We start from the raw sequence: 21165 nt of genomic DNA on the forward strand, positions 1-21165 counted from the left end.
ACTACTTCTTTATCATTTATTTTACTGTTGAAAATGATGTGTGCGCATATATGTCTGTGCATGGGTCTGTGCATGGGAGTGCAGGTGCCCCAGATGTCAGGAGTCCTGGAGTCACTGCAGGCAGTTGTGAGCCACCCTGCGTGGCTGCTGGGTACCGAAGTCTTGTCCTTTACAAGAGCGGTGTGTGCTCTTAACTTCTGACCTGCCTCTTCTGCCTAGGAGGTTTATTTATTGTTTTTATCTTTTGTTTATCACATTACCAATAATTTATTTTGTAAAATACATTCTTTCTACACTGTGAAGATTTTTGTTGTTATAGTTTACAGAACAAGAAGTTGAGATTTAGAAGGTTAAGCTGTGTGTCTTAGAGCCTGTGTCTAGTCTATGAAGAAACTGGGATCAGGGTATAACTCTGCTTGACTCCTAGACTCACACTTGACTGTTATTTTACTATATGTGTATGGGTGTTCGCCTGCTTCTGTCAGTGCACTGTGTTCATGCAGTACACAAGGAAGACAGAAGGGGGTGTCACATTCCTCGATACTACAGTTATAAATAATTGTTCACCACCATGGGAGTTTTCCAGTGGTGAGAAGAAGGTTGGAGGTAGAACTAAGGTGATCACTGGTGACACCTTTATTGATGGACAGTGATCTACACCAGGAAGACCCTGGGGGCAGGGTGTTGCTCAGGGCATTTCCAGAAGCTGATTTGTCAGCTCTTGCAGAGTGGAAAGTGAAGCCATGCACGGACAACAGCAGGTTCAGACTTTGGAATCTGCTGTGCCTGCCTTTGCTTCTTGCTTGAGGTGGTTGTGGATGTTTTCCAGGTTTCTGAACAGCAACTCAAGGAAGCTGTGGCTCAGGCTGTGGAAGGCGTCAAGTTTGGGAAGGACAGGCACCAGTGGAGCTTGGAAGGTAAGGGAAGTGGTGAAGGTTGACTTGAGAAACTTTGTCTCCTGAGAAAGCTTGGGGTTTGGCCATTAACCCGCCCTCTACCTCAGCACTATGAGAGCAGTCTTGGTAAGTGTGCTTGATACTAGATGATAGTTGAAAGACAGAAGCCTGCCAGGGAAATTTGGGTCACATTTTTTTTCCTGCATGGGCAAATTTAAAAGTGGCAGATGCTCCACAGTCAGTTCCACCCCTTTCATTGTCTGCCAGAGGTAGCTATAGGCCTTGCTTAGATAGTGCCCCGGCAGGCTTCAAATTTGCAGTCCCTACTCTGTAATAATAAGCACTGGTAATTACTAATTAATCTTAATGTAATGTATTATTTCACCACATCCTCACATCTAATTTTTATGTATATATTATCAAAATAAGCAAGGCCCTGGAAGGCACCTTGCCAGTCATGTGACCAGTACATGGAGAAACTGGTCAGGGACCTGGCTTGCTAGGTGGTTCCTGTGCTTAGCCTTTGGGCATTAACCAGGTCACCTTGGGGCATCCATATTCGAGGACAACCTGATATTGTCAAGGAAGCTGAAATATGTGGGAAAATATTCAGAGGAGATGGCAGGGCCCCATTTTATTTCCGCTATGTCCTACTCAGGGCTCCACACATCCCATATGCACAGAAGCACAGGAGAGTGACAGGGAATCCCTCCCATCCCCAACACTGTCACTCGCTGTTCTTAATAGTGGAAGAGGAGAAGATGATCAGATGCAGGGGAATGTTCGCTTTTATGCCTTCCTTCAGTGATTTAGGTCTCTCATATAAAGATGTGTTATTCTGTGACCAAGATAGAGCAAAGATTTTCCTTTAAAGTGTGTTTGGACTGGAGTCTCACTCACTTTGATGTTTTCTCATAAGGGTCCCTTTGGCTCTCCTGGTTCCACTGAATGAATCCATACGTCACCAGGTCTCTGTGGCTCCCATTGCCTTGAGTTGCAGCTTCAAGAAAGGGGTACCTGTGACCATTTGTCACTAGGAAGAACTAGAAAGCATCTTAGAGATGTGTCAATGCCACTGTTCAGGAAACCATGGGTGTGGAATAAGAAAGGAAGGGAGGCAGGTGGGCTGTGTCTGCCCTTCTTTTGTTGGAAGATGGTACCCCTTCAGGTGTAAGGTTCAAAGCATCTCCAAATGTTTTCTTTCTTTGCTCTTGAACTTCAAAGAGAGCTTAGCAGGTAGAACGGCAGCTCCTTTCACACAAGCAGAAGTGGAGTGTTAGGCTCATCCCAGATAGTGTGTAGCACATAAGATATAGTTTAGATTTCCTTGGGATCTGCTCTTATAGAGGGAGTTTAATAGAGGAGTAGAGTTTGGTGGAACTGAGATCAGACAGCGCTGGGGCTCTGCAGCTAGCATGATCTACTCAAGTCAGAATGAGTTGGCAGGAATGGGTAGATCTGTATAAACTGCCCTCACCTCCACCAGACCCTGAAACTAAAATCCCTCCCACATTGGCATGGTAGCTCACCAGTCTTCCCACAGCTGGGGCACTGAGCTCTTGCATGACTAGTAATGCTGTGTGGTATGAGTGGTGTGTCTCTGTGGCTGTCCCATGCAGGCTCAGAAAGGTTGAATGATGCTCTCAACTCAAAGTTAGAAAACTCATCAGAGTCTGAACCCAAGGCTACCCAGGCTACAAGTCTCTACTAGAGCAGATGGATGCACAGGGTGCTGCCTGCGGTCCGTCTGGTCTTTTGAGGCTCTGTTTGGATGTTTCCTTGTGCTTACCATGCAGGTGTCAAAAGGCTGGAGAGCAGCTGGCATGGGCGGCCTACCTTGGAGAAAGAACGTGAGAAGCACTCGGCACCCCCACATCGAAGGGCCCAGAAGATCATGGTCCGATCCAGCAGTGACAGCAGCTACATGTCTGGGTCACCAGGGGGAAGTCCCTGCAGTGCAGGTGCGGAGCCACAGCCTTCTGAAAGGGAAGGCAGCACACACAGTCCCAGCCTGTCCCCAGGGGAGGAGCAAGAGCCGTGTCCAGGGGTCCCATCCAGGCCTCAGCAGGAGAGCCCACCCCTTCCTGAGAGCTTGGAAAGAGACAGCCACCCACCACTGAGACTGAAGAAATCTTTTGAGATTTTGGTGAGAAAGCCGACATCCTCCAAACCCAAGCCTCCACCCAGAAAATACTTTAAAAATGACAGCGAGCCTCAGAAGAAACTGGAGGAGAAAGAGAAGGTCACAGACCCTTCTGGGCACACCTTGCCCACCTGCAGCCAGGTAGGAGGGTGTGCTCAGTGGGACATGTGTCCCCTGCAACATGCAAAGTTGCCCTTGAGCATTAGAAATGTCTGCAGGTTTCCTGTACTCTGGCAGAGAGAAGCACTCTCTTTAAGCTCACTGTGCAGAGACATATGAAGCTTCGCAGAACCAAAGCGGAAGTTCAAGGCCTGCCAACGGTTGGCAGTAACACTCGTGGGTCATGTGGCTCATGCGCTGGTGTATCAGTAGCAGGGTTACTTTGTGGTGGGGAGGCTGAGCCCAGGAATCTGAAAAGCTCTGCTAACCACAAGTAGTGACCTCAATAGGTAAAAGAGAGGGAGAATGATTGCCTGTGGGAATACAAGATGTTCATGAGAAATTAGCTTTGCCTCCTGTAGGTGGGGAGACTCGGAAACCATCCTCTCTAAGTCTAGGTGTCCTTAGCTGCTACTTTGGGCTTTTTGAGTGGCTCCCTCTACGGGCTGTTGTAAGACTTAGATCTTCCCTTCAGTATATAGCAGGCTCCAGCACCATGACTTCTCTTGGAAGTGGTTGTTACCACATCACCCTGTCAGGAGCTTCTTCCTCTAGCTTTACACCCAAAGGATGGTAGGCAGATAGGAAGGAAGCTGCTGAAACATGAGCCCTTTCAACAAAGGGCACTGTTTTAGGGTTTCTATTACTGTGAAGAGCCACCATGACCATGGCAACTCTTATAAAGGACGTTTAATTGGACTTACAATTTCAGAGTTTTAATCTATTACTGTTATTGTGGAAAACATGGCACCAGGTAGGCAGACATGGTTCTGGAGGAGCTTTGTTTACCTCTTGATCTACAGGCAGAAGGAAACTGCCACACTGGGCATATCTTGAGCATATAAGACTTCAAAGCCTGCCTCCACAGTGACATACTTCCTCCAACAAAGCCACAACTACTCTAACAAAGCCAAACTCCCTACTAGTGCCAGTGCCTATGGGCCAAGTGCTTAAACACACAACTCTATGAGGGCTGTCCCTACTCAAACCACCATAGGCATTATGCTAGATATGTTCACGCACGTTGTTTTAGTTCATCCCCGTTACACAGAAGAAGAACTTACTTAAGTTTGTGTTGCTGAGGGGTGCAGTGAAGGGTGCTGTATGGGTGAAGTAAGGCCTCTGGAAATCCCCTAGAAGAAAGCAGGAGATTTGTCAAACTGCCCATTGACAAGCTTCAGTGAGGTGGATGGGGAAGGAAATTCTTGAGTTCCCTGGTGAAGACACAGTGAAGGAGGAGCTGTGTTACCAAACAGGATGTGCAGACTTTCAGGCAGCTGAAGGTGCGGGGCTGACTAGCAACCAGAGAGGGTGGGGTATCCTGTGAATGTGTTTCCCTGACTCCCCCTTCAGCAAACACTTCATTTGGGTGTGAGGCGGAATCTACAAGGCAAACCAGAAAGAAATGTTGAAAGGGTAGACATTTTGCTTTCCTCCTGCAGACCCAGGAAAGGAGAACAGGTGCCTTGATGAATCTCTTTGGCTTCCTGATTGGGTGGGGCCACATGTCTGGCAAGGAGCATTGCCAAGTAAGACAGCCAGGGGAGGAAGCAGGTGTTCTGTAGGGAAGGCCAGGCAAGGAGCCAAGGTATTTAAGAGAGCACACAGACAAATATAAACACATGTACGTGCGAGCGTGTGCACACACTTTCTCTCTCTCTCTCTCTCTCTCTCTCTCTCTCTCTCTCTCTCTCTCTCTCTCTCTCTCTCTCTCTCTCTGATTTCTCTGTTCAGCATCCCACATCTTGAGCAATCTGTCCTCCTTTGGCTTCCTTCCCTGTCCACACCAGCAATATGGTCCACACTAACACAAAGGCCATTCTGTGGCTGCTCTTTTGTCCTCTCTGCATTGTCCCACGTGGCCAGTTGACCCTTCTGTAACTTAGTCACACAACCAACAGAGCATTGTTGTGCTGGCAGAGAGATCACAAAGACAGGCTTCTAGTCTGACAGAAAACAGGAAGCAGTTGACCTTCTACACCATTCTTAACACAGCCTTGGCCACTCCCAGACCTTTCTCAATGGATCTTATTGCCTGTGATTCCATGTTCAACCCTTCTTCTCTCTCCCTTTTCTCCCTCTTCCCTTCTTTTTTCCTACCTTCTTCTCTTGTTTCTGTCTGTAGTCTTTTTTCTCTAGGGTCTTAAGACCCTTCTCAAGCAGATATGTATGACAGGTTTCCCATTTAATGTAACTGAAGGTAACCCAATTTCCTGTACCCAAATGACCTTCAAGATACTTCCCATGGACCTGGAGAGATGACTCAGGATCACTGGCTGCTCTTCTAAAAGATCCAAGCTCCATTCCAGCACTTACACGGAGGCTAGTAATTGCCTGTAACTCCAGTTCCTGTGGATCTGATGCCCAATCAGGCCTCCGTGGAAGCTTTGTGGGCACCCACATTGTCTTAAAATACCACTCACAAGCCAGGCGTGGTGGCGCATGCCTTTAATCCCAGCACTCGGGAGGCAGAGGCAGGCGGATTTCTGAGTTCGAGGCCAGCCTGGTCTACAGAGTGAGTTCCAGGACAGCCACGACTACACAGAGAAACCCTGTTTCGAAAAAAAAAAAAAACAAAAAAAACAAAAAAAACAAAAAAAACAAACAAACAAAAAAAACCCAAAAACACTCACATTTAAGAAAATAATTTTGTATTCTCTGATTAGTCTCCATCTCTCATCCTCTTGCCTTACCTCCCCCATCTCCCCTCATTCACCAAGTGCTGAGCCAGGGAACATTTGCCTGAATAAATTTTGTGTAGAAATCAAATTAAGTTTGGGATTAATTTAAAAGACCTTTTCCAAAGATAATGCAACATAAGAGGTGTTATTAAAAGGTAAAACATGGGTTCTGAGAAGACAACTAATCAATAAAGGAGCTCCAGAGAACTGTAAGTTCCTGAGCTCAGTCCAAGAACCCACATCAAAAACAACATCATGAGACCAACATGGAGAGGCAGAGGCAGGCAAATCCCTGGGGCTTGTAGCCAGCCAGCTTTGCCTATTTGGGGCACTCTGAACCAGAGAGTGACCATCTCAAAACACAGGTATGTAGTTTCTGAGGAACAACACCTGAAAGTCCCTTTGGCCTCTACACCCATATACTCACAGGAACAAGCACACATACATACAAGTACACATGAGGAAGAAAAGAGAGAGAAAAAGGAAGAGAAGAGAAGAGAAGAGAAGAGAAGAGAAGAGAAGAGAAGAGAAGAGAAGAGAAGAGAAGAGAAGGATATCCACAAAATGGAATATTTCTCTGCTCTAAAGAAAAGTTAAATAAAAAAAATCAGAAAAAAGTCTTTTCAGGGAAACAGATGACTTAGAATGTATACTATTAACCCAAGCCATAGAGTCTCGGAAATAAAGCACATGTTTATATGAGAGTATGTTGGATTTAGCCAATACTATATGTACACATGTGAACAAATGTGTTGATATTTCACACAAAGACAGAAAAAGGAAAGCTGAGTATAAGGGGACAAGGAAGGACTTTATGCAGGGGATGAGAACAAGTTGGAAAGGGGATGGAAAGTTTTAGTGATCATGTGATCGTGGATTTTTCTGCTTTGAGTGGCAAATAAGTACATAGATTATATCTGACCCTGGAAATGTAAAATTTAATATGAAGCTTCACAGCTTTCATTTCAAATCCTAATTCGAATTGTATATGAGTTGTATAGCCTTTGGGTCTGGTTAATTCTAGAGTGTGATTTTTTTTATTTCTTTGTAAATTTTTTTTTTAATCAAAACAAAACAAAAGTTCATTTAAAAAAAGAAAAGTGAGACAGACACACAGATATTGCTTTAGTTACTTTTCTATTATTGTAAAGAGACACCACACTCAAGGCAGCTTATAGAGAACAAAGAGCTTATTAGGCTTACAATTACAAAGGGTCAGAGTCCATGACCATAATGGCGAGGAGAATGTCATTAAGCAGGCCTGGTGCTGGAACAGTAGCTGAGAGCTTACATGTTGAGACAACAATGCAGTAGAGGAGGGTTGGTTGGAATGGTGTGGGCTTTTGAAACTTCAAAGCCCACCTCCAGTGATATACTTCCTCGAACAAGGCCACACCTCCTAGTCCTTCCTAAACAATTGCACCAACTGGGGAACAAGAATTCAAATATATGAGCCTTGGAGGCCATTTTCAATCAAACCATCACAGACATATACTAAAGTCTTTTCCAAGATGGTTTGATGGCATTGGGTATGCTTCTCTAAAATTATCCAACAATCTGTGGATATGGATGGCAGTCACCTCACAGAGGTGACTCCCGAATGGGCAGGACTTGAGAGCCACCCCAGCACAGTAAAATATTTCTCTTCCACACACGCATACATCAGAAGCATCATTTGTATGGGGCCCTGGCTTTGCCTTTTCTTCTAGAGGACACTATGCTTGATGTCATGCATGGTTGCCTAGGGAAGTCTCAGCTTTGCTCTAGAACCAGATGCAAAGCATTTCTCTAGCAAGCCTTCTGTGCTACTGAGGTTCAGTGTGCCCTCTGCTGACTCTGGGCCTCTTGCTCCTGAAGCTCACTCTGGCTTTGTGGTAACTCTACCTAAATAGTAGGTGGATACTTGGTATTTGGTCCAGCTCCTCATAGGGCTGTTTTAAGGAGAATTTTGAGACAGCAGCCCTCCTCATAGAGAAAGAAACTTCAATAAATGTATGGTGTCACCCTAGGTGCTGCAGAGGGAAGCCAGAAGTTGGGTGCTGACTTGGCACTAAGCTTGAGAATCTCAGTGTGGAGCTCAGTTGGTAGAATGGTTTTTTTTTTCTAGTAGAACAGAAGCCTGGATTTGACTTCCAACACTATATAAAACAGTATGGTGGCACATGGTCTGAATTCATGCCCCTGGGATATTTTTAACTACACAGATAGCTTGAAGCTAGTTTAGGATACCTAAGACCTTGCCTCAAACAAAATAAAAATTGGGGCTGGCAGGAAGGCTCAGTGGGTAATAGAGCTTGTTGCTAAGCTTGATGATCTGAGTTCAGTCCTCATGTGGTAGAGGGAAAGGAGTGATTTCTACACATTGTCCTCTGATGCTTAGGTTTGTGCTGTAAATACAATAACTAAACAAATGAAGAATGTAATTTAAAGAACTTAAAACCAGTGAGGTATGCAATGGACGTGCTTTTCTTTTGAGTGGGCTTAGGTCTTAACTTAGGCAACACTAGAAGACAGTTCCCTTGGCCCCTGTGTGTACCTCCTGGGGTCAGATAGTTTTCCAACATGCTATTTTAAGCAAAGTTGTGCTGGCACATTTGTTATCCCCAGCTCTTGTGCCCATCACAGACAGCCGGTAACTTTCCGTGTCTATGATGCATGGTATACAACAGGTCATTGGAAGCTTAGGGACACCTGGAACATCTAAGAGGGACTAGCTGTACAGCAACATCCCAGGAGGGAAGAGACCCCTTTCTCATGACTGCTGGGAATTTCCCGCTAAAGGTGTCTTAATACTCACTTTCAAGTCCTAATCAAAGAGTGCCTTGCCTTCTCACAGCTGTAGACTACCGTTTTGACACAGTCTGGCTTCCTGTTTACACCACAGGAAACCAGAGAGCTGCTGCCACTGTTGCTACAGGAAGACACTGCAGGGAGAGCCCCCTGCACCGCTGCCTGCTGCCCAGGACCTGCAGCCAGCACTCAGACTTCATCCTCTACAGAAGGAGAGCCAAGGAGGAATGCCAGCCCAGGTGAGCCGCCGTAAGGATTTTCCAGAAAGAAAGATTTTCTTTCTGGAGAAAGCTCTATGGATCAAGTAGGTGCTAGAGTTTGGTCTGAGGTCAGTGTTTTGCATGGAAACAGTGGACACAGCCTGTGACTGGGGTTGGTGGACAGTGAGGTGTCCTGGGTGCAGGGGCAAGAGGACAGTGGAAGTGTTCTTTAGAGTGATAGATATGCTTCCTGGTTGAAGCAGTGATTCTGGGGTGGTGGTGGTGGTGGTGGTGGTGGTGGTGGTGGTGGTGGTGGTGGTAGTAATGAAGCAATTCCTGAGGGTCTACATGGACAGATGCCCAAAGGTTTCAATAGTCCAGCTACCTTGAGCAACTGCTTTTAAGTGGGTGTCAGTAAGACAGCACACTTCATGCATTATGCTCAAATCTGAGAGTGTAGCATGGGAAAAGCCGAAGCAGTGGTCACCATGGCGAGGAGGTGGATAGCAAGGGTAGTTCCAAGTGGTACTTCAGTAAATACAACCTGGTATCTTGGTTATTTAACAGCTTACTAGAAAGAACAGAGGATCCCGGGTTCACCCATTGTTAATTGTGATTCTGGGCAATCAGCTTTGCCTTTGTCAGCTCATTCACTAGTGAGCAAATATTTAAGACCACATAGAATCCTAATATGTGATATACTGCTGCTAGCACATGGTGAATGGTAGGTAGGTGAGGCTGTGCTTGCTGCCAGGGATGAAGGAGGAAGGGGTGCCACAGACCCGTTCCCGACCTAAGGAGCTCCCAGTGTCGCAAAAGAGTAAATAGGGAGGCTACTAACCATATTCCCCATGCATGGGAAGGCCTCTGGAGAGTTAAGGGCACTATGAATGAATGATCTAGACTTCTCACCCAGAGAGGTGCCCCACCAAGGGAGACTCCACCTGACCACCCTCCCTTCTCTTAGTCATCTGATTGAGGACACATCCTAGTTTGCAGAGGACTTGCCTGTAGAGCTTTGGACTCTTCCATTCTTACCACATAAGCCCCTTATAGCTGAACACGTTGTAAATGTAGAGGCAGGCTGAGAGGACCAGACTTCCTTGCTGAAGTCCCATAGTCAGTAGTACTTACCCAGGCCTCCATGATCATGCAAGGGTCCTCTTTGGTAGCAGCAGAGTTCTACTTCCCTTGAGGCTAGGCCGTGTGACAGGACATAGGAGGAAGCAATATTCTTCAAACAAGGGTGCATTCTCATATGAAAACTGTCTCCGAAACATGAAGTCCAAGCAGCCTAGTTGTACGTAGAGAAGGATGAGGCATGGTGAACACAGAGAACAGCCCAGTGACTTTCCTCTTGTCTGTTAGGGCTCATGTGCCAACCTCCCCTGTTCCTCAGGAAGGGAGTTGGGTGCTGAGTCTCCCCCACTCATGCAGGTAGATGTCAGTTTAGTGTTATCTTATTCTGAGAGAGCTTCTGCCAGGCTGCCTCTTAGATATGGCAGCCTGAGAACATCATGGACATAAGTGGATGATGAAACTCCTTGTGGGCCTTACCAAATCCCTGTTGCCCAGGCTACAGCTCAGATATATCAACTCAGAACTGAGAAAGGGCTCCTCTAGTCCTATGTGTAGCCAAAGTTCAAAGTCAGTGCCACAGCCTTTCTCTCCCTGGAACAGTTTCATCAACTTTTTTGATTGAGAAAGACTTATTTTTCAAGCAAGCTGGTCAATTACCTGAGTATGGACAGAGTATCACACCTTGTGACTTCAAAAAATGGGCAAGTCCATAGCTATGAGCCGTGCCTATGAAACGAGTGGGCCCCAGTAAGCTGTATACACCCTACCCAGTAGGCATGCCCATTCTTCTTGCTTTTGAATTGCATAGATAGTCCAAATCAAATATGATGACCAACTTGAGACTTGTGGAGTGAGTTTAAAAGGCAAAAGAATTGTTTTCACTTTATTATTATTATTATTATTTGGTACGTTATCTGTGTGACTTACTTTAGACAGTGGAGAGGACATTAGAATGAACAGTCAGAAGACATGTGCTCTTGCCTGACTCTGACAACTGTGGCTCCTCATCCATCTTGACTGCTAGAGTCCTCTCTTATCAAATGATAAGAGCAGATATTTCCCAGGAACACATCTAGTTCTAGGATGTTTAGATGGCCCATGTCACTCTCCTCTGTTTCTCCAGTTTTGCCTGTTGGTACCCCAGTTAGGTGTCATCCCTTGAAGCCAGCACCCACTCTGTTCACTGTTTCTGCTCCTGAGCTCTTCAGCACTGTAACTTGAATTTAGGAGAAAATATCCCAATAGAGTATAATGCTCAGGTTTGGCTTTGTTTCTGCCCGCCAGAGACTCCAGCATCCCCAGGAAAACACCCACTGCTGAAGAGGCAGGCGCGGATGGACTATAGCTTTGATACTACTGCTGAAGACCCTTGGGTTAGAATTTCCGACTGTATCAAAAACTTATTTAGCCCCATCATGAGTGAGAACCATAGCCATATGCCACTACAGCCCAACACCAGCCTTGGTGAAGAGGATGGGACACAGGGCCGTCCAGAGGGAGGCCTGTCAAAAATGGACATTGCCAATGGTGCTCCCAGAGTTTACAAGTCAGCAGATGGCAGCACTGTGAAGAAGGGGCCTCCAGTAGCCCCAAAGCCAGCTTGGTTTCGGCAGAGCTTGAAAGGTCTGAGGAATCGTGTCCCAGACCCCAGAAGACCCACGGAAGTAGCCTCAGCCATTCAGCCAACACCAGTTTTTAGGGACCCACCAGGGCCACAGTCTCAGGCCTCCTCCTCCATCAGGCAGAGAATCAGCTCCTTTGAAAACTTTGGCTCCTCACAATTGCCAGAAAGAGGAGTCCAGAGACTGAGCCTGCAGCCCAGCTCTGGGGAGACCACCAAATTTCCAGGAAAGCAAGATGGAGGACGATTTTCTGGTCTCCTGGGTCAAGGGGCTACAGTAACGGCTAAGCACAGACAGACAGAGGTAGAGTCTATGTCCACAACCTTCCCTAACTCCTCAGAAGTCAGGGACCCAGGTTTGCCCGAGTCTCCTCCCCCAGGTCAGCGACCCAGCACAAAAGCTTTGTCTCCAGACCCTCTCTTGAGACTGTTGACTACACAATCCGAGGATACTCAAGGACCAGGTCTCAAGATGCCAAGTCAGCGGGCACGGAGCTTCCCCCTGACCAGGACCCAGTCCTGTGAGACAAAGCTGTTGGATGAAAAGGCCAGTAAGCTTTACTCCATCAGCAGCCAGCTATCATCGGCTGTCATGAAATCCCTGCTGTGCCTTCCATCTTCAGTCTCTTATGGCCAGATCACCTGCATCCCCAAGGAGAGGGTGTCTCCAAAGTCACCTTGCAACAACAGCTCAGCTGCAGAGGGTTTTGGTGAAGCCATGGCCTCTGACACAGGGTTCTCTCTCAAGTGAGTGTCTGTGCCCTGCTTGATCTTCTCTGTCCCCATTTTTCTATTTTATATTATATAGCATTTAAACATTTCTCAGATGCACTGGTTAAAAAGATCATTTTATCTCATGTGTGTGTGCATGTGGATCTGTGTGCATGTGTGTGTACACATGTGCACTGGAGTTCTGTCTTCCATGTTAAGAAGTAGTTTACATAATAGCCGACCTTGGCTGGGATGAGAAGTGGGGGATATGCCCAGGCTCTTGGTAATCTGCTCACAAAGATACAGGAGGCTAATGAAAAATTCACCTTTATCTTAAGGAGCTCTGGGTGAGGCTAGGGAATGCTCTCCAGTAAGAGTCTGTCTTGATCTTCACATGGGCCCAGGACCTGGGCAGTGAGTAGGACATTTAGTTCTGTTTTAGCTCAGCCTCTAACTCTATGAGCGGAGTCCTGGCTTGTACACCTGCCTCCCTCTTTAGGTAAAGTCAGGAGGTGGGTGAGACCAGCTTAATTTTTGTGAGGGTTAGTAGGGAATCCAAGGTCTTCTGCTGCGGGTCTGGGTCTGGGTATTCCCTCTTGAATCAGCTGTGATTTATTTATTGTTTGTGCTGCTGAGAGTGGATATGTCATAACAGAGTTCCCAAATAGCATGTAGCTAACAGAGCCCCTGGCAGGATGGAGTCGATAAAAAATCTTGCAACAGAGAAACCCTGTCTTGAAAAAAAAAACAAAACCAAAAGCCAAACCAAACCAAACCAAACCAAACAAACCAGAAAAACAAAATACCCCAAAAGAATCTTGTTTTTCACACCGTGTTATCTCTGCTTGTGAAAGCCTTTCAGAGCTGAGAGAATATTCAGAAGGTCTCACAGAGCCCGGGGAAACCGAGGACAGGAACCACTGTTCTTCTCAGGCCGGCCAGTCCGTTATCTCCTTGCTGAGTGCAGAAGAACTGGAAAAACTCATTGAGGAAGTGAGAGTTCTAGATGAAGCAACATTGAAGGTAGGTTTCCTGCATGCACATCTGTAGGGACAAGGGCTGTTGTTTGTTAGCTTAGCTAAGCCAGAGGGGAAGTAGCTAAAGAAGTTTACGGTTTGTAGCTTAAGGTTTGTTATGGTGTTGGCTGGCATCAGGACAGGTTTTGTCCTGTCAGTGGTAGAGGTACACACCATGTCACTTGACATAGCAAGTGTTAACACCTGATTTTAGCTGGGATGGGAAGTGTTTGTGTGTGTGTGTGTGTGTGTGTGTGTGTGTTTTGGAGGGACATGGCCAGGCTCCTTGTCCTGGCATCCTTTGCCATTTTATGGCTGAGAAGGAAGATCCATGGTCACAGAGCCAGGGTGCTCTGACTCTAAGGTCATGCCCAGTGCTATGCCAACATCTCATGGGCTGCTGACCTGGCATGAGTGTCCAGAGGGAGAACCCACATGGTGTAGCACTTCCAGTGGTGAACAGCATAGATGCTTTGGTTATTTCCTCTGCCCACCTCAAGGTGAGCTCAGGAGGGCCTGTGTGCCTCAGCCACATCATCCTGAAAGCTCCACTTCCCATGTAGTTGCTGAGCTCAGCCAATGGTGTGCAGCGAGGAAATGGCCCAGCCAGAGCTGGAGCCAGCAGTCAGGAGGTGGCTTTGTGGATCTCACTCTCTGGAAACCTCTTAGGCTCTGTACCCTGTACTTGAACTGGGATAATGAAGATTAGGAAGCAAGGAGTCCATTTTTATTGGAAGAATTACAGTTGCCCTTCCAAGGTCAAAGGTGTGGTAGTAAAGTCTGATGAACCCACAGTACCTTGGGGCTGTGGTTTCTCAACCCAGGGTCTCACTAATCACTTGTAGCCTGCATGAGCCATTGGTCCCCAGGGCCTGAGTCAATAAAAATAATATGCTGGAAGGAAAACTTCAAGTTCAGAGCTGCCTATCTAAAGGGTCAGTAAGAAGATTTTGTTTCTAGTATGGCAACCACTCACAGGAGAAATAAAACACACACACACACACACACACACACTACAACTCCAAATAATCTGATATAAGTGGGTCAGTGTGGGTTGATGGGACCTTCACACTCTGGTCCCTCCTCTGACCTGGGATCTCCATATTAAGAGATTGAAAAAGACCTGCAAGTCAGGGACTCTGGTAGCTCACAGCCAATGACCTGCTTTGCCATGTTTTTATTTCCTAGTGCCATATACAAACTAGTGGCCCAAGAGCTATGGGCCTGAAAATAAAATTTACTGGATCTTTTAAAGTGCTTGGTTGTCATAAGTCCTGATATTTCTGAGTGTTTTGTTTAAAGGGAATGAGCCAGTAGTGGCAGGATTGCCTTCCTCTGAGGTAGCCGATCCTAGTTATGCAGATGTGTTTGGCCTGCCCTCTATTACCTTTCACTCATGCCTGTCCACCTTGCCCATGTATGTGACCTCCATCGCTGCTGTGGTCACTGGAGCTCCAGGATTCAGCTTGAGAGTAGAATGGGAGCCTCTGCCTTTGGAGAGTGTAAGAAAGTTGTCCTGGATCCTGACTGGGAGTTTCTGTTTGTGCCTGTTTCACATTTGTACTGCATGTGTGACAGAGCGAGATGAGAACTGGGCCCTTTACTGCTGCTATGCCATGGAAGAAGGAGCAGCCAGCACCTGTGAAACAGCGCTGACCTCTGAGAGGTTGACCCAAAGCCTAGCACCAGCTCTTGTCTCAGAATGCCATGGGAAAGCGGCATCTTCCAGCCTGCAGGGCTCTCTAGCTGACTTTGCAGTGTGCAGCCCAGTCTGTGGGAAGTGGGGGTGTGAGTGGGTGAGTAGGAGCAGAAGAGAGCTGGGCTTGCTGTTTTACATACATTTGTTTACCCTCATAAGCTTCTTGTAATTCCTGTGCTATGAAACTGAAGTCTGAGGAGGTGGTAGTACTGGCCCAGCTGGTGTTTAATAAAACAAACCAGTGTGGTGTTAAAGCATGTGTTAAACTGTTCACGTTGCTGCAGTACTGTGTGAATGTATGTATTTTCGTCCACAGCAATTAGACAGCATTCATGTCACCATCTTACACAAGGAAGAAGGTGCTGGCCTTGGATTCAGCTTGGCAGGAGGGGCAGATCTAGAAAACAAGGTGATCACGGTGAGTGGCCCAGGGATGGGCACGTTGGAGCCAGTGTGGGGTTGCTGGGGGTCAGAAGACTTGCCTGGAAGGGGTCTTGTGCAGGGGAACACCAGGCCACTGGGCAGGGGTCAGGACAGGAGGTGTAAAGGAAAGTTATTGTGACCATCCTTCTCAAGAGGTACACTATGGGCTCCTCTAAGATCTGCATTTAACCCCTCGGAATTATATGCCTTTAACAAAGAAGGTCTCTGTGCACCCAGAGCAGCCTCAGTACACCAACGCAAACAGGAAATGCACGTGGAGAATCAAAAAACATTGTGAGTATGTGCACACATGCACACGTGTGTGCACGCACATGTTCTACATCATAACATCTGATCAGCAAGTTAGCACAGCTTAAAGCCCTCATCTCTGTAATTTTGAGAGTATGTAGAGGATATATTAAAAATGGAGATCAGGATCAGGGAGATAGCTCAGCCAATAAAGCACTTGCCTTGCAAGCATGGGAAGTTCAGTTTGATGCCTGGAATTCACGTTCAAGCAAAGCTGCGCATGCATCTGTAACCCCAGAGCTGGGGAAGCAAAGACAGGCAGATTCCCAGGGCTGGATGGTCAGCCAGCCTAGCCTACTTGGCAAGTGCTAGGCTAGTGAGAGGCCATGTCTTAAACAAAAGGAATGGTGGGTGCCTAAGCTGTGACAGCTGAGATTGTCCCCTATGGCTCTCACATGTATGTGCACATATATGCTGCTGAGAACACACGTATGTGTCTATACACCTGGGTGAATTGGGGACAGCTTTGGTACAGTATCACATAATTACCTCTGGAAATTAAGACCATGGCAGTCACAAGGATTTAGATAGGTCCAGTTTATGGTCACAGGGCATTTTTAGAAACCTCTAGTCTTAGAATGTAGACTTTCCCACACTATGTAAAGAGGAACCCATGAAAGGGAAACTATTGAAAGGAGGGGGCTATCCTCCTTTTACCTACTTGAAGAATTGTTCAAGTGGACAACTGATAACTGGGAATGTTCAAATGTTCAACTGACTTGTTGGTTAGCTGAGCTCAGTAGGATCCAGCCAAGGAGTAGAAGACCTTCCTGTGCAATGTGCAGGCTACACGTACCACAGTGTTCACCCAGTCTGCAGAACCTATGCCTAGTCCCCTGTTTTTCAGGCCCTAGAGTCTGGGAGAGCCCAGGGAGGTGAGCAGACCTCTATTCTAAGCATCTTTCTCTAGACTCCTAGTCATATCTGGCCTAGTCGATCTGACCAGAATGGGCTACTGTCACTGCCCATAGCTTCTGGTCACCGGTGGCTGACTCACATGGTTTCTGGCCCCCCTGAGTTCATAATCCAGGATATTCATGTGGCGTGGATCTGGGAATCAAACTCAGGCCTCAGGTGAGATGGCAAAGCACCTTTCCTCACTGAGCTGTCTTTCTGACTGTAAGACGGTTTTTAATCCTGCGCATCATGCAGAAAGGAAAGAGGGACCAGCTAGAGAATAAGGATGCCAAGGCAGCCTAGGATAGTGTACCTCAAGTACTTCCAGTAGGAAATGGGGCATGAACATCTCTCCGGAAGGGATTAGCTCTCCTGAAATGCAATTGGGAGTCACCATGTTATTACACTGCTTACTCAGTGAACCAAGATGTAAACTGGCACTGTAGGATTGCTAGCCTCTCTAAACAATGAACATTTTTGGAGCTTTTCTTTAAACTTTGCATGCCACCAAATTTCTTTGATCTTAGAAACCTGTTCTTATAAATATCCCTCCATAAGTCCCAGAGTCAGTTTTCCCAGGAAACCATCCTCAGAAATGTGCTCTAGTGTAGGTAAGGCAGAAGATGTTCCCGGGGAGTGGCTGGGGTTATAGGAGAGGTCAAGGGTATTGTGTGGGAAGAGTGCTGAGTACTCACTGGCCATCACTGTTGGTGGTCTCTGCCCTGACTAGAGAAGGAAAGGGAGGGATGCTGGCCCTGTCCAGTTGCTCTGCCTTGAGATGTATTCAGTCTGTGTTGTCTTTGGCCTAACCTCCTCTGGGGGGTTAGTTGGATACCTGTCTCAGAAGCCTCTGCCAGCCCTGCCAGCACAAATAGGGATCTGAATCGGGTGGTTTGTGGCTCCTGACTCCTTGGTCTTGTTCAGGTTCACAGAGTGTTTCCAAATGGGCTGGCTTCCCAGGAAGGCACAATTCAGAAAGGCAACGAGGTTCTTTCCATCAATGGCAAATCTCTCAAGGGCGCTACCCACAATGATGCCCTAGCTATCCTTCGCCAAGCTCGGGACCCAAGGCAAGCTGTGATTGTCACCAGGAGGGCAACTGTGGAGGCCACTCGTGACCTGAACTCCTCTACTGACTCCGCAGCCTCAGCTTCAGCAGCCAGTGACATTTCTGTAGAATCTAGTAAGCGTTCCCAGTGCAGTGGGGGCTGGTGTGGGGAGATGCGCCTTTTGAGGCGCGTTCTGTCTTTGGCCTCTTAGATCCATGCTTGGCGGCACTGTGTGGTAATGTGTGGCTCCCACACCATACCTTCCTAGCATGCTTGGTGCACTGCAGAGATGTGAGTCTGTTTCCACATGAGTGTGTGCCTGTGTATCTGTGGTGTCTGTGTGTGTGTGTGTGTTTGCGTGTCTCTCTCTGTGTATATGTCTGTGGTGTGTGTGTGTGTGTGTGTAGTTAAGCAGCCAGCATCAGCCTGGGCAGCTGGGCCTGAGAGAGAAGCACACCACTGACCAAGCCCATGTGCTTTCCTCTGCAGAGGAGGCCGCTGTCTACACAGTGACACTGGAGAAGACCTCTGCAGGGCTGGGCTTCAGCCTGGAGGGAGGAAAGGGCTCCCTGCATGGTGACAAGCCTCTTACCATAAACAGGATTTTCAAAGGTAGGCTCCTTTTTTTTTTCCTTCTGTACATTCTCTCCACTTGTGACTATGCAGCAAACACCTCCCAAACCAAGAACCTTTTGGGCCATGGTGGGTTCCCACACTCTCTTGAGTCACGTGTTGATTCCTGTGTGTTCAGTTCTGCTTTTGTGACCTTGTGCCCCTTTTCAGCCCTGCCCTAACTTCTCTTTTTGTTGGGTCCTCTCCCATGACTGAGCTCTGGGCTTGGTTCAGCTTGGCAGGACCAAGGTTAGGAAGAGGTGAGTAAGGCCCTCACCTGAGTTGAAAGGCACCAAAAGATGCACTGGGAGAGATCAATACTGTTCCCATGCAATGTACTTAAACATGATACAGCTATGATAGGACTGAGGCGAAGACAAGATAACCAGGAGCTCGAGGTCACCCTTGGCTACAGAGTGAAGTCAATAAACAGTTAGCCTGGGTTATATGAGTGAGTATGTCTGGAACCAACCAAATGATCCAGGATGCACTGAGTAAAGCCAGAGGCTGGTGTTTGTCTGATAGCCTGGCTAGATTTACCCTAGCCCTGGATTCATCCATTCTTGTGTTTATTTTCCATTTGATGTCTTATCCGTCATGGATAGGGCTGCCCAATAATGACATGTGAGTCAGCTGGATATGGATTTCCTGAGAAAATTATGAATGCCTTGTAGCTACCATGCAAATATATCATGCAAATACACCTTGCCACTTCTTAGTTGGAAGCCTTAGGCAAGGGAACAGGGATGTGCACAAAGGCACAGCTGCAAGACCTGGGTTCTCATGTTAAGTTTGCGATGCAGAGTGGCAAGTCACTTCACTATTGTGGGCCCATGTGCAACACATGGGAATGAGCCTCCAGCCATAGGCAGGCGTGGCGCCATGGGATGTGGATGCCAGAGCCTGCAAGACAGAGTTCAAACTGAGATCCTACGACTAGCCACTTTCAAGCTCTGAGTAAGGGTCTCTGTCTTTGGTTTCCATGCTGTGAAAAGGGAATCTATTATTGTGTACCCCAAGGAATGCTGCCATGGGTGCAGAACACCAGCACAACATCCACTGCATTGCTCAATAGCCTGAACTATTTTTCATTATTATTCTATACTGTTATTCACTATTGGTTAAGGCTATGGTGTCGAAAATGGTGTGTGTGTATTGGGTGTGTGTGTTAGGGAGTTCCCTTCAATATAAACAGTAAAAGAAGATTTTGTGATTTCTATATGCATCTGTGACAGAGTGGGCACCGTGCACGGTTATGAGTGCATGCAGGGTTAGGTCTTTCCGAGTGGATACAGAGTTCTTCCCAGGCTGTTTGAAGCCAAAAGCCGTGTGAAGATTGCTTCACAAATGTCTCAGCAGCTCACACCTCTTCCCACCTGTTGCCAATGATGTCACTAGAAGCAGATTGTCAACGTGAATCAGAGAGTCAATAGAGAGGTTCAGGGAGGACCCAGAACCCCAGGGGTTCTCTAGGAATTATGGAAGTCTCTAATCAGGCTCTGGCTTGGGACTGCCTGCCATTTCCTCACTTAAAAACAGCATGGATTGGCTTGTCTAGTCTAGCTTTCTATGCCCCAGAGAGATGTTCCTGGTGGCCACTGTGTGTTACCATCCTGTGAAATGCTTCACTTTAGAATCCCTCACAAGCTCCCAAAGATGGGTGTGCTATCCACTTGTGAACTTCCCTGATTCCCCAGAAAGTGTCTTTTATTGTTCCTGTTACCCACAAAGCCCAAGCTGACCTGTCATCTTCTTCATTATAGGGACAGAACAGGGTGAGACGGTGCAGCCAGGGGATGAGATCTTGCAGCTCGCTGGCACTGCTGTGCAAGGTCTTACCCGGTTTGAAGCCTGGAATGTCATCAAGACATTGCCTGATGGACCTGTCACTATAGTCATCAGAAGGACCAGCCTCCAGTGCAAGCAGACAACAGCTTCTGCAGACTCATAGGCAGGCGGCCAATGCTAAGATAAAGCAGGAGCTGGAAGCTCCAGTAATCACTGATTCTCAGGGTCTCTGCTGCCCACCTCACCCAGGCTGGGAAAAGCCCAGGTGTGCTTCTGGTAGCTGCTGCTCAGGTTTGGACCTCCTGGCACAGTGCCCATCAAGAGGGCTGTTCCAAATGTCAGGACAGAGTCACACAGAGGTGGCTGTTACAAACCACGCCAACTGTATATAGACAGCTTAGTGATAATACCCTGGTGCCGTAATAAAATGGTTGTATTGCAGTTTCCCAAGAAACAAATGGCCTGATTTGGAAATCCCCTAGGGACTATGAAAGCCAACCCATGGCAGCGCTTTTTTTTTTTTCTCTCATGCATCTCACGTCTTGGAGGGGAGCTCCTTACTATCAGCTAGAGCAAGTCAAGGCTGGGCTGGGGTCCTGTGAAGGGTCACTGCTTGTGGCTCTCCCCAGAGGTGCTGGCTGATGACTGGGGAAGTCTCTTCACGGCTGGTGCTTCTGCACCATGCGGATTCTGCACCACACTGCCCGGCCACACCACAGTCAGGTAAGGGTGCATCTTTTAAATGTTCTGCCTTTGAAGACTCATAACATTGCTCCTGTCACACTTCTACCAAGAGCAGGCAAACACCTGCCTGGGTTTAAGGACAGGGGATAAGTTGTTAGAAACAGCTCTGTGAGATGCTGCCTGCCATGAAGAACACTTTCAAACACGGAGAAGACTTTTCGGTTGGGTCGAGAGCCTAGGAGGAGTGGAACCAGAAGACAGAGGAGTGCAGTGTGAGTTAAGGTGTGGACAGGTATGTCTATAGGATGAACCAGGATGGGTACGAGAGCATAAAATAAAATTATTACTAATGACCTATCTGTCACGTGTCAGGCACCCTGCTTGGTATTAAATGATAGTTATTGGTG

The 21165-nt window shown here is 47.2% G+C and overlaps 1 protein-coding gene across 4 annotated transcripts in view; it reads left to right on the plus strand.

Moving 5' to 3' along the window:
- Il16 (interleukin 16) overlaps positions 1 to 21115 on the plus strand; it is a 104276-nt gene extending 83161 nt beyond the window's left edge. For 3 of the 4 annotated variants that reach the window (XM_029479675.2, XM_021168624.3, XM_029479674.1), the window contains exons 11-19: positions 830 to 917; positions 2693 to 3180; positions 8764 to 8908; positions 11234 to 12317; positions 13136 to 13304; positions 15313 to 15414; positions 17550 to 17808; positions 18164 to 18286; positions 20050 to 21115. In XM_029479675.2, coding sequence (XP_029335535.1) covers positions 830 to 917; positions 2693 to 3180; positions 8764 to 8908; positions 11234 to 12317; positions 13136 to 13304; positions 15313 to 15414; positions 17550 to 17808; positions 18164 to 18286; positions 20050 to 20237 — 2646 coding nt within the window. In that variant the 3' untranslated portion in view covers positions 20238 to 21115. Of the gene's footprint in view, positions 1 to 360; positions 918 to 2692; positions 3181 to 8763; positions 8909 to 11233; positions 12318 to 13135; positions 13305 to 15312; positions 15415 to 17549; positions 17809 to 18163; positions 18287 to 20049 lie in introns of those variants that run through there. The other variant, XM_029479677.2, reaches the window with a different exon arrangement.
- Positions 21116 to 21165: the final 50 nt, after the last annotated feature.

The sequence above is a fragment of the Mus caroli genome, unplaced genomic scaffold (assembly GCF_978045245.1).
Source record: "Mus caroli unplaced genomic scaffold, Mus_caroli_1 scaffold_8, whole genome shotgun sequence".
In the NCBI taxonomy this organism is placed as follows: domain Eukaryota; kingdom Metazoa; phylum Chordata; class Mammalia; order Rodentia; family Muridae; genus Mus; species Mus caroli.